The sequence below is a fragment of the Molossus molossus genome, unplaced genomic scaffold (assembly GCF_014108415.1).
Source record: "Molossus molossus isolate mMolMol1 unplaced genomic scaffold, mMolMol1.p scaffold_m16_p_1, whole genome shotgun sequence".
NCBI lineage: Eukaryota > Metazoa > Chordata > Mammalia > Chiroptera > Molossidae > Molossus > Molossus molossus.
In genome coordinates, this window is record NW_023425344.1 from 65,901,148 (window position 1) to 65,914,322 (window position 13,175).

The window sequence follows — 13,175 nt, forward strand, 5'->3', positions numbered from 1 at the left end:
CCCTGGCCCCGGTTGGTTGTGCGGGTGGCAGCCACTCGATGTGTCCCTTCACGTCAATGTTTCTCACTCTCTCTCCCTTCCTCTCTCTCCCTCCCATTCTATCTGTACAAAAAATGGAAAAATATCCTCGGGTGAGGATAAAAAAAAAAAAAGGGCAGAGGAACTAAATAGACACCTCTTCAAACAGGACACATAAATGGCCAAGAGACATATGAAAAAATGCTCAAAGTCACTAATCATCAGAGAGATGCTAATTAAAGTGACTATGAGGTATCACTTCACACCTGTCAGAATGGCTGCCATCAGCAAATCATCACAAAACAAGTGCTCGTGGAGAAAAGGGGACTCTAGTACACTGCAGGTGGGAATGCAGATTGGTGCAGCCACTATGGAAAACAATATGGTGTTTTCTCAAAAAATTAAGAACTGAACTGCCATTTGACTCAGTGACCCCACTTTTAGGAATATATCCTAAAAAGCCTGAAACACCAATCAGAAACAATATATGTACCCCTATGTTCGTAGCAGCACTATTTACAATAGCTAAGATCTGGAAACAGCCCAAATGTCCATCAATAGATGAGTGAATAAAAAAGCTGTGGTACATATACACAATGGAATACTATGCAGCTGTCAGAAAGAGAGATCTCTTATCCTTTAAGACAACATAGAGGGACCTGGAGAGTATTATGCTAAGTGAAATAAGCCAATCGAGAAAGAAAAATACCACATGATCTCACTTATTTGTGCAATATAATGAGCAAAATAAGTTGGGCAAAATAGACCCAGAGATATAGAAAGGAGTATGGTTCAGACTGACAAACTTCAGAGGTGGATGGAGGGAGGGATGAGATAAAAAAAAGAAAAAGAAAAGAAATGGAAATATTAGTATACTATTATGAAGAACTCTAGTAAATATAAAAAATAGTAAACAATAAAAATATAGACAAAAGACATCAAGAAATATTTCATAGAAGAAACAGAAATGACTAATAATCATGGAAATATGTTCAATCAATAAGGAAAAAAATTAAAGCCACAATATAAAATATCATATTATACCTACCAGCTTGGCAAGGATCAGTTCTTACAATAGCAAGTAAGTGATAAACCATATTGTAAACTGGCACGCCATTTTGGGAAAACTTGGCATTGCTTATAAAACTGATATAAAGCTGACCAGGCACATAAACCTACAGCCAACTCTACTTCTAGGTATATATTCTAAAATTTTAAAGATCTTCTACATGTGTTCCAAGAAACTATATACAATATGAACGTTCATGTTAGCCCTGTCAAAGCCAAAGGAAAACCACATAAATCACAGCTTTATCCCCGAGCACCACCTCCACTAGCGTCATCCCGGTCTCCTCCCAGCCGTCCCCATGACCAGGTACCGGGACCTCATCAGTCACGAAGAGATGTTCTTCCGTAACACTGATGACTCGGTCAGTGGTGGAAGGGCCTCCGCTGAAGGTCCCGAGGGCGAGGGTACGGAAAACACAGTCATCACCGGTGCTGACAGTGTCATGAACCATCATTTGCAGGAAACCAGCTTCTCAGAAGACGTCTACCAGAAGTACGTCAAAGATGACGCGAAATCAGTGAAAGAGAAGCCTGAAGAACAGAGACCAGCCAAGAGTCAAACCTTTTATTATTATTTTTTTTAAGTTTATTTTTCTTTATTCATTTTAGAGAGAGAGGGAGAGATAGAAACATCAATGAGAGAGAACATCGATTGGCCGCCTCCTGCATGCCCCCACTGGGGGTTCGGCCCAAAACCTGGGCATGTGCCCTGACTGGGAATCGAACTGGCAGCTTCTTGGCACATGGGCTATGCTCAACCACTGAGCCACACCAGCCAGGCAAGAGTCAAGCCTTTTATGACAGGGCTGCAGAACAATCCAGCACATCCTTGCTAATTTCAAATCTACCAGTTCTTTTTTTCTATCCTCACCAGAGGACATTTTTTGATATTTTGTTCAGATAGAGTGGGAGGGAGGGAGGGAGGGGGAGAGAGAGAGAGAGAGAGACATCGACGTGAAAGGGACACATCGAGTGGTCGCCACCAACACAACCCAATCAGGGCCGGGGACAAACTGCAACCGAGGTACATGCCCTTAGCGGGAACCGAACCCGGGTCTCTCTGGACTGCAGGCTGACGCTCTAACCGCTGAGCCAAACCGGCCAGGGCAAAACTACCAGTTCTGTATTGGTGACAGCATGAGCCTAGATGGCACGGCTGCTCTGCTGGCCCACCGTGAGGATGGTGTGACCCATATGTGGTTTTCTATAAGGATGGCTCGACATGGAAAAGTGTTAAACAATCTGTCAACTTGACCCACCACCTGTCATCATAACTGGCTGCAGCTTTCATCCACACACCAGGACTAGACAAACAGGACCAATGCTGTCTTGAGCTCTTGATTAATTTTGAACTTGATTTATTTGGAGCGGAGGCATGTTTTTAAGAAAAACATGTCACATTGGTTGTCTGAATGCAAAATGCATATAAACTCAGAGAGAACACCTCTTAGTTTAATAAATTATTTAAATTCCTCCTGTAGAGGTTCCTGGAGGAAGAAAAGCCTGGCTGTGCACCACCACTATGAAGCATCAGCCTGTCCTCAGATACTTAGCAGTGAAAATGACTCTGGGCCTGGGATATAAAAACACAAGGACCAAAGGTCTGAATTCTGAGTTGAAGTGAAGGAAAAGACCATGCTCACAGCAAAGCCAATATTTGAAGCGGATTCCTTAGCCATTTCATCACCTACAAACAAGATTACCAAAATAAAGAGACTAATACAGTTGGGGGGGGGGGGGTGGATTACAAAAATGAATCTATTGAATGAAAAGATCAAATTACCTAAGACCACAAAGCACTATGATACTATATTTTATAAAGCTGACCAACAAAAGTAAACAACATGTAGCTTAGGGATGTATGTATAAAAACAAAGGGGAAATAAAAGCAAAGGAATGATTGATTCAGGATACTTACCTCTCGGAAGGATAGGCTGGGAATTGGAATTGAGAAGAGACACTTCATGTTGAGTCAATCCTACCAGAGATGTTCTAGTTCTTAATTAGGGAGTGGGTACATAGGTGTTTTATTAGTATACTTGATAACTTCCATGTTACATATTATTTTTATATATGTAACAAATACTACAAACAGCCCGGCCGGTGTGGCTCAGTGGTTGAGCGTCGAGCCATGCACCAAAAGGTTGCCAGTTCGATTCCTGGTCAGGGCACATGCCCAGGTTGTGGGCCAAATTCCAAGGAGGCAGCCAATCAATGTTCTCTCTCTCTCTCTCCTCGCCCTTCCTCTCTCTCTAAAATCAATAAAGAAAAAAATATTAAAAAACAAATACTACATACAGAAAGATAGTGACCAGTGGCTACCAGAGGCAGGAGTAAGGAGTGGGTGAAATGGGTGAAGGACGTCAAAGGTAAAACTTCAGTTATAAAATAAGTCCTGGGGATGTTATGTACAGCATTGTGACTATAGTAAATAATACTGTATTATATATTTGAAAGTTGCTATGGGTGGTGATGGACGGTTAACTAGACTTACTGCAGCAATCTCTTCACAATATACAAATATATCGAATCATTATGTTGTGCACCTGTAATATGTCAATTATATCTGACATGTTATATGTCAATTGTAACATTGTTATAAACTGATATATCAGCCCTGGCCGGTTTGGCTCAGCAGTTGGAGCGTCGACCTGCGGTACAGAGAGACCTGGGTTCGGTTCCCGCTAAGGGCACGTACCTCGGTTGCAGTTAGTCCTCGGCCCTGGTTGGTCGTGCGGGTGGCAGCCACTCGATGTGTCCCTTCACATCGATGTTTCTCTCTCTCTCTCTTCCTCTCTCTCCCTCCTGCTCTATCTGAACAAAAAATGGAAAAATGTCCTCGGGTGAGGATAAAAAAATATATAAAAATAAAAATAAAAAACTGATATATCAATTACATCTCAATAAAATACTTTTATACTGCTAAGAAGAGACTAAAAAATAATCTTCCCTTAAATATATGTATATATACTGTACATTATATATATACTATACTATACAGCAGAGGTATAATAGATGGTTAGGTGGAACTTGTCAACCACTGATTAGTTATGGATATTGGACTACTTAATGTCTTTGAATCTATTTTTTAACTGTAAAGTGCAGAATTGTTGTAGAGATTAAAATATTATTTAAAATGTTATTACAAAGTGACTGGTACAGAACACATTTTAAAAATTATATTTATTAATGTTCCCCATGGACTGAATTTAGCCTCAACCATTAAGATAATAGAAGAGTGATTTGTTAAAACATCAACAAAAACCACCAGAATTTTTGCATTCAAATAAGATTTCCCCTCTGAAAAACTGTACATTTCCTTTACGGAAGTTGCTTTTGCTCAGGGTAATTTGAGTAACTTTCCACTAAAACTGTTTACTTTTTTTTTTTTTTTCATCCTCACCTGAGGACATTTTTCCATTTTTTGTACAGATAGAGTGGGAGGGAGAGAGAGGAAGAGAGAGAGAGAGAAAACATCGATGTGAAAGGGACACATCGAGTGGCTGCCACCCATACGACCAAACAGGGCTGGGGACAAACTGCAACCGAGGTACACACCCTTAGCAGGAACCGAACCCGGGTCTCTCCGGACCGCAGGCCGACGCTCTAACCGCTGAGCCAAACCGGCCAGGGCAACTGTTTACTTTTGAGAAAAAAAAAAAAAAATTCCAGGGTAAGAAAACATTCTTTGAGGGTAAATTTCACCTGTGATGAGCATAAAATATTTTGAATCAAGTCTGATGAATAAAGTACACTGGGCCAAAATCAAATTAAGACATTGCTCAAAATTAACATATGACTATCATGAGACAAATTTTCTTAGATGACTTACAAATGGACTCTTCAGAAAAGTTTTTAGCAATGGCAACATAGCTAAAAAAACAAAACAAAACAAAACAAAACCCCAAATTATAGCTTCACGAGGTAACTCCTTGGAAGGACAACATTCATTTTAATGCAAAAAAACGAATTTCTATACAGTACAAGTCTGCAACTGCTGAAGAGACAATTGCTTATAATCAGTCACTAAGGTTCGTGAAATGACTTTTTTTAAATTTATTTTTGTTACAGATGTTTCTTTTTTTCACCTCATTGGCAACCCCCTCCCCACCCCCCCACCCCACCCCCGCTTTGTTGTCCATGTCCGTTGGTTATGCATACATGCATATAAGTTCTGTGGTTTCTCTCTTCCCACCCCCACCACCCCCTCTTCTGAGGGTTGTCAGTCTGTACCCAACTTTCATGTTTCTGGGTCTACCCTATTCCTCAGACTGTTATGTTCATTATATTCTGTATATAGGTGAGATCATGTGGTATCTGTCTTTTTCTGCTTGGCTTGTTTCACTAAGAATAATACTTTCCAGGTCCCTCCATGTCGTCTCAAAGAATAAGAGATCTTTCTTTATTACAGCTGCATAGTATTCCACTGCGTATATGTACCACAGCTTTTTTATCCATTCGTCTACTGATGGACACTTGGGCTGTTTTCAGATCTTAGCTATTGTAAATAGTGCTGCTATAAACATGGGGGTACATATATTCTTCCTGATTGGTGTTTCAGGCTTTTTGGAATATTCCTAGAAGCGGATCACTGGGCTAAATGGAAGTTCAATTTTTAATTTTTTGAGGTAACACCATATGTTTTCCTTAGTGGCTGCACCAGTCTGCATTCCCACCTGCAGTGTACTAGAGTCCCCTTTTCTCCACACCCTCGCCAACCTGGTTATTTATTGATTTGTTGATGGCGGCCATTCTGACAGGTGTGAGGTGATACCTCATTGTTGTTTTAATTTGCATCTCTCTGATGATTAGTGATGTTGAGAATTTCTTCATATGTCTCTTGGCCATTTGTATGTCCTGTTTAGAGAGGTGTCTATTCAGCTCCTCTGCCCATTTTTAAATTGAGTTCTTTGTTCTCCTTTTGTTGAGTTGTATGAGCACTCTATATAGTTTGGAAATTAACCCCTTATCTGATATATCATTGGCAATGGTGTTCTCCCATACAGTGGGTTGCCTTTCCATTTTGATGGTTGTTTCTTTTGCTGTGCAGAAGCTTTTTAGTTTGATGTATTCCCATGTGTTCATTTTTTCCTTTGTTTCTGTTGCCTTAGGTGATGTATCAGTGAAAATTCTGCTGCGTATGATGTCCGAAATTTCAATGCCTACATTTTCTTCTAGAATTTTTATGGATTCACAAGTCACATTTAAGTCTTTTATCCACTTTGAATTTATTTTTGTGTATGGTGTAAGTTGATGGTCTAGTTTCATTTTTTTGCATGTAGCTGTCCAATTTTCCCAACACCATTTATTAAAGAGGCTGTCTTGTATGCTCTTGCCACCTTTGTCAAATATTAATTGAGCATATTGCCTTGGGTCCATTTCTGGGTTCTCAGTTCTGTTCCACTGGTCTATATGCCTGTTCTTGTGCCAGTACCAGGCTGTTTTGATTACAGTGGCTTTGTAGTATAACCTGATATCTGGTATTGTGATCCCACCTACTTTGTCCTTTTTCAAGATTGCTGTGGCTATTCGGGGTCTTTTTTGGTTCCATATGAACTTTTGAAGTATTTGTTCTAGTTCTGTGAAGTATGTCGTTGGTATTTTGATGGGGATTGCATTGAATCTATAGATTGCTTTGGGTAGTATGGACATTTTAATGATGTTAATTCTTCCAATCCATGAACAAGGTATGTGCTTCCACTTTTTTATATCTTCCTATATTTCTTTTTTCAATGTCCTGTAGTTTTCTGCAAATAGGTCCTTTACTTCCTTGGTTAAGTTTATTCCTAGGTATCGTAATTTTTTTGGCGTGATGGTAAATGGGATTGTTTTTTCAGTTTCTCTTTCTGTGAGTTCATCATTGGTGTATACGAATGCAGTCAATTTCTTGACGTTAATTTTGTGTCCTGCTACTTTGCCAAATGCATTTATTAAGTCTAGTAGATTTTTGATGGAGTCTTTAGGGTTTTCTATGTATAATATCATGTCATCTGCAAATAATGAGTTTCACTTCCTCCTTTCCAATTTGGATCCCTTTTTTCTTCATGTCTGATTGTTGTGGCTAAGACTTCCAGTACTATGTTAAATAAGAGTGGCGAAAGTGGACATCCCTGTCTTGTTCCTGTTCTTAAATGTTTTTAGTTTCTGCCCATTGAGTATGATGTTGGCTGTAGGTCTTTCATATATGGCCTTTATTATGTCGAGATATGATCCCTCTATTCCCACACTGCTGAGCGTTTTTATCAGAAATAGATGCAGGATTTTGTCAAATACTTTTTCAGCATCTATTGATATGATTATGTGGTTTTTATTCTTCATTTTGTTTATATGGTGTATCACATTTATTGATTTTCAAATATTGTACCAGCCTTGCATCCCTGGAATGAATCCCACTTGGTCATGGTAATGACTAACTTTTGTAAGAGTAACAAAAATATTCCTATTTTTAATTAAACAGATCCTTTTTGTGAGAAAAATATTATAGTCAACCTAATTTGATTTGTATTTGAGAGATGGAAATAATTATATTGTTGAAATGATTCTATAAAAGGAACCACACAATGAAAAGCAAAGTTCTATCAACCTTATAGAAAGATGTTCCTATTCATAATAGATGCATGCAATATATTTAATCAATAAATAGCACTGATATGAACCCAACTGTTTGATCTCAGTACTTAACAGTGTAGATGACAATTTATTATTTTGATTTGCTCTGGAGTATTACTAAACAAATTTACGTATGGTTTTAAGAAAATATTATATTGAAGTTTAGCCACTTATAAATCCACAAAAAGGGGGGGAAAGAGAGCCGATGACATCCCAATAATAATTCTTTAAAGTCTGAGGTGAGAAACCACAGAAAACATTCTTAACTGATAAGACAGGCATTAGATTCTAAATGCCTTCTCTACCATATAACACTCGGAGAAGAAAGGAACAAAAAAATGTTTCATGTTTACCATTAGCAATAGTTTATGCAACCTCAACAATCTCTTAACTAAGCTTTTAACAGCATCTGAAGTTCAAAATACATTTGGGAATTAAAACAATAAATAATACTCCTTAGAGGGAATACAAAATGTACTCAAACATTTAAAAATAATCAGTCAGTTACACAGAATATAGTGAAATTAGTCAACAATATCAAGTCATTTGTTCTTAAAGTGGCAGTGCAGTATGAGACAGCAGTGGCTTTAATGACTGTATGGAAGATTCACACAAACACACCTAGAAATACATCTTGAAGAAATTACATGCACATTTTCACTTTCTTTTTTCCATTTACAATTTCAAAACGTACCTCTATTTTACATCACTTTTTGGTAGGTGCTATTAACATCTGAGGTTAAGGTAACAGGCCTGACAATTAAGGAGCCATCTCTGAATATTTCATCTCTTTATGCTGATGAACACAATCATCTTTCAACTGCATGATTCCTTCAGCCTGATTCTCATTTCATATCTCAAAGAATGTGTCTGATAAAGAGACTGTGCGTGGTGATTCCACTATTATCTCTTTGTACCACAGTCAGGTCCTTCAAGGCTGCGCTCTGGCTGCCCTCACACGCTGGGACAGACACATGTTCCATTTACTTCACTTGATTTCCCTTATGAGTAGTTCATATTTTATGGGTAGCGGGGGTACCTACTTAATGTTAGATGACTACTGTATACTCAAAACCAGAATTGGAAGTGTAACTTCTTTCTGTTCCTATACTCTGTGACAAAGGCAGAACTCTTAAACGAAAAAACATTTTAAATAATCTTAGAAATAAAATCAAAATCCCCTTCACCACAAAATAAACCACAAACATACTCCTAACCACAGCTAGACAAGCACTGAATACAAGAATGCCATTAGATAGGAGAAACACACAGTCAAAATCAGGTTTTGAGACTGAGTCACTTAGTCTCTACATCCAGCCAGTTGTAGCTAGTCTAGGTAAGTGCTGTAGAGCTAATGCTTTTGGGACTGATTGAAATACAGTTATAGTTATATAAGAGAACACTGTTCAGATCCAGCAATGACATACAAACCTGCCCATAGGCTTACGAAAAAAATGGCTTAAACTAGGAACTTTTTTTTTAATCCTTACCCGAGGATATTTTTCTATTTACCTTCAGATAGAGTGAGAGGGAGGGAGGAAGGGCGGGGGGAGAGGGGGAGAGAGAGAGAGAGAGAGAGAGAGAGAAACATCGATGTAAAAGTAACACATCAACTGGTTGCCTCGCACGACCCCAACCAGGGCCATGGACGAACCACAACCAAGGTACCTGCCCTTGAGTGGAATTGAACCCGTGACTCTCTGGTCTGTGGGCCGACGCTCTAACCACTGAGCCAAACCGGTCAGGGCTAAGTAGGGAACTTTTAAATCTATAGCATGAAAGACCTTTTTCTGCTAGCCTAAGCCTGCTTACTATTTTTTTTTCTTTTTCAGGGGTGGGAGGAGGGTTGTCCATTATACCCAATAAGCACTGGCTTTTGGACCTTCTGCACTGACAAGCCCAGGCTGCCATTCTAATGAAGACCACCAGAGCTACTAGGCAATGAACTGCAGATGGGGTTGGTGTTCTTCACTGCCCTGCTCCCTTGTGAACCAAATGACTGACCAGCAACGAAAGGCACGACTAAAGGAAAATTAAGGAAGGCCTAGATGAGAAGTACTAAACCGCATTGCAAATACAAAATATCCTTCATAAATATTTATAAAAATATATACATATAATGAATAGGCCATATTATAATGCTGGTTAAAACCATTAAGAGCTGTTAAATCAGTAGGTGTATGAATACCCTGGCTTGAAGTAAATATACAGAAATATTTTCAAAGTTAAATTAATATACTGGAGGGAATTAAATAAAATAGAAAAAAGAGTAGTTCAATCTTTCTCTCTTCTTTTTTTTTTTTTTGGCCAGTTTAACCTTTCTCTGTTTTTACCAACAATGTCTTTTATTGGTAATGATGGACTTGAACTAATCAGTAACCTACAGTCTATATAGGGTTTACGTAAAAATGCATTCATTTTATGATAATAAATTAATCCAGATTCTGTACAGGATGGTGGCAAATAGCAAAACAGAAAGTTCAAAATCAAATGATTACATCAAAAAAGAGTGTTGAACATATTTTCAGGTTCCCCTCACTAGGGAGTCACATAATCAGTTCCATTCTTTCTCAAGGTCTCTTGACTGGGCACTAGAATAACATCAACTCTAAAGCCTTCCTCTAATATTTACTCTGGTTCAATTTTTGCTTATTATGAAAAAGTTCCTTTTTTGTATGAGAGGAAAAAATAAAAGTATACATTCGTTCAGCTAGATCTTTGGTGTCCTAACAATTCCAACTGAAATTAAGATCTCAGAACACTCCTATCAGCCCTGGCTGGTTTTGCTCAGTGGTTAGAGCGTCAGCCTGTGGTCCGGACAGACCCGGGTTCGGTTCCCGCTAAGGGCTCATACCTTGGTTGTAGTTTGTCCCCAGCCCCGGTTGGGTCGTGTGGGAGGCAGCCACTCGATGTGTCCCTTTCACGTCGATGTTTCTCTCTCTCCTCTCTCTCTCTCTTCCTCTCTCTCCCTCCCACTCTGTCTGAACAAAAAATGGGAAAATGTCCTCAGGTGAGGACAAAAAAAAAAAAGAACACTCCTAAGTGGCATGTGGAGAGATCAAACATTTGTTTCTACTTCTGTAAATATCCAAGAAATTGAACAATCAACACCTAGAAAAAAGCAAGGCATAAATTCATCAGCATCAAGTAGAATTGCTCTTCAAAAGGAGGTCTCTTACTATCTTGGTATCCTGGTGTTGATGAAGATTCTAATCTCCCCTCTAGGAAAAATCCACTGCCTAAAGCTAACACCATTAGACAAAAATAAGTAAAACTCAGCAAATGACTATTTTACATTTTGATTCATCCACTTTTTTAAATGGGGATTTCAACGTTTGCACTACTTTAAACATCTTACAGAGAAGGTATGGTCTTACTCCATTACTTGCTAAAGAGGGAAGAATCAAATTTAACTTTATTACTAATAATTCTTCAGCTGCTATTCCAAAAGTTGCACTTAGTCACAATACACAGTTTACATTTAAATAAGATTCTAGTAGTAGTTAAAACTGTACAAAGAGGGTCATACAAAATCCTGGTTGTCTTTCTTGACTATCAGATATGACTAAATTGTTGATGGCTGGAACTCAAATCACATACAGTCGACCACATTATTGGATCCATGACCTACATCTCGAATTTGGCTGGTTAAACAGGCACACACAGCGACACCTGCCCCCGCTCTGCAGTGAGACACAGATCCAACAAGCTCCCACCTGAAAAGACAGAGGAGAAAGAATGTTATCTTAAAGCAAAGCATGATTTACTTTACTCAAAATACCAACCAAGATAAAAACGGCCTATTATGGGACTGGCTTTGAAAGACACCAAGCTTCCTAAGGGAGGTAAGCTATCCCAAATGTTTTATATTAACTACATCTAGCAGCATCTTAGCACTATGAAGTGATCAGTTACTAGAAGTCCCATTAAAGCAGAGAGAAAACAAAAATTACCTATTCAGCACTGGATCAAATGCTTCTACTGTATTTAAGTATGCATTGCCATTATGACCACCGACTGCAAAGATTTTGCCCATCACCGTTGCGATCCCCACTCCACCCCTGGGAGTGGTAAGTGCTGCGACATAATCCCACTTGTTGCTTCGAGGGTCATACCGCTCGACCGAACTCAGAGGAGAATTATCATCAAAACCACCTACATAGAGAAACATTTTTAAAAACATTACATTTCATAGAAATTAATTGCTAAGTCTTTAATAGCTTCTCAAACCCAATCTTTTATTTATTTATTTACTTATTTTTATTTTTTTATCCTCACCCGAGGATATTTTTCCATTTTTTTTGTACAGATAGAGTGGGAGGAAGAGAGAGGAAGGGAGAGAGAGAGAGAAACATCGATGTGAAAGGGACACATCGAGTGGCTGCCACCCACACGACCAACCAGGGCCGGGGACAAACTGCAACCGAAGTACGTGCCCTTAGCGGGAACTGAACCCGGGTCTCTCCGGACCGCAGGCCGATGCTCTAACCGCTGAGCCAAACTGGCCAGGGCTCAAACCCAATCTTTTAAAAACATTTTAAAAAACAGAGAAAATGGAAAAAAAATTCACCTCGACACCTATCACCACTACCAACTCCTTTTAGACATTTTCTATAATTCACGATAACTGAAATAGTATTTTACCTCAAAGCTAGGATTAAAAATCTTAAGGCAGAAAAAACTGGAGTCCCTGTATCAAAGCAGGTAACTTAAGAGAAAAGGGGGAAAAAACACACAAAAAAACAGACTTCATATAATTTTCCTAGGGGCAAGCAAGACCGCACTGAGATTCCTCCCTGTGAACATGTGTGCGTCATACTTTTGAAGAGTAACAGGGCTTGAGAAGAGAATAAACTACATACACTAAGTCATTGACTCATTTAGATATAATACTGTAATTGCCACCATAATTACAGATGGTAAACTATGACTGGATTCTTACCAATGTTTGCCAAAACTACATCTTCATGCTACATACTCCAGGTTATGACTGTCCTCTTTATAGTTCACTCTGACAATGTTACTTATAATATTCCTCAGGGTTAGACAGAGACTGTTGTTTTAACAGTGCTCTTTCCTTTAAAAATAAATGTGTCTCTTCAGGCTCCATCTCAGTCTCACTGAGTAGTGGTTCTCTTTGGTGACTAAGCCTATTTTCCTGAGGACAGGAAGTGTTGATATTATGAATAGTCTACTTAGAAACAAGGTCAGTAAAAATAATTTCAACAGAGTCAACTTCTCTAATGGGTTTAACTTGATTTAATCAATTTAATTGAGGTAAAATTCATGAATTTTATGTGCATAATTTGAAGGATTTAAACAAATGTATACACAACCATGATATAAAACATTTTCATTAAAATAAAGGGTTCAGATTTTGTTGCTCATGCTAACATAGAGGATATGTCTTTTCTTTTTTTTTTCTTTTTTTATCCTCACCCGAGGACATTTTTCCATTTTTTTGTTCAGACAGAGCGGGA

General features: G+C 38.6%; 2 protein-coding genes across 2 annotated transcripts in view; one reads left to right on the top strand and one right to left on the bottom strand.

The window, feature by feature from the left end:
- The first annotated feature begins 1,385 nt into the window (after nt 1-1,385).
- Nucleotides 1,386-1,670, top strand: LOC118628223 (translationally-controlled tumor protein-like). The gene has a single exon (XM_036259083.1). The coding sequence runs from the start codon at nt 1,386-1,388 to the stop codon at nt 1,668-1,670; it is 285 nt and encodes a 94-aa protein (XP_036114976.1).
- Nucleotides 1,671-10,733: 9,063 nt separating this feature from the next.
- Nucleotides 10,734-13,175, bottom strand: part of KLHL8 (kelch like family member 8) — a 39,800-nt gene continuing 37,358 nt past the window's right edge. Inside the window, exons 9-10 of the mRNA XM_036243397.1 lie at nt 11,649-11,850; nt 10,734-11,411 (exon numbers count right to left, since the gene is read on the bottom strand). Coding sequence (XP_036099290.1) covers nt 11,288-11,411; nt 11,649-11,850 — 326 coding nt within the window. The 3' untranslated portion in view covers nt 10,734-11,287. The remainder of the gene's footprint in view (nt 11,412-11,648; nt 11,851-13,175) is intronic.

Excerpts from the sequence above, each read along its gene's own strand:
- LOC118628223 (XM_036259083.1), top strand. The coding sequence starts at position 1,386 with ATGACCAGGTACCGGGACCTCATCAGTCACGAAGAGATGTTCTTCCGT.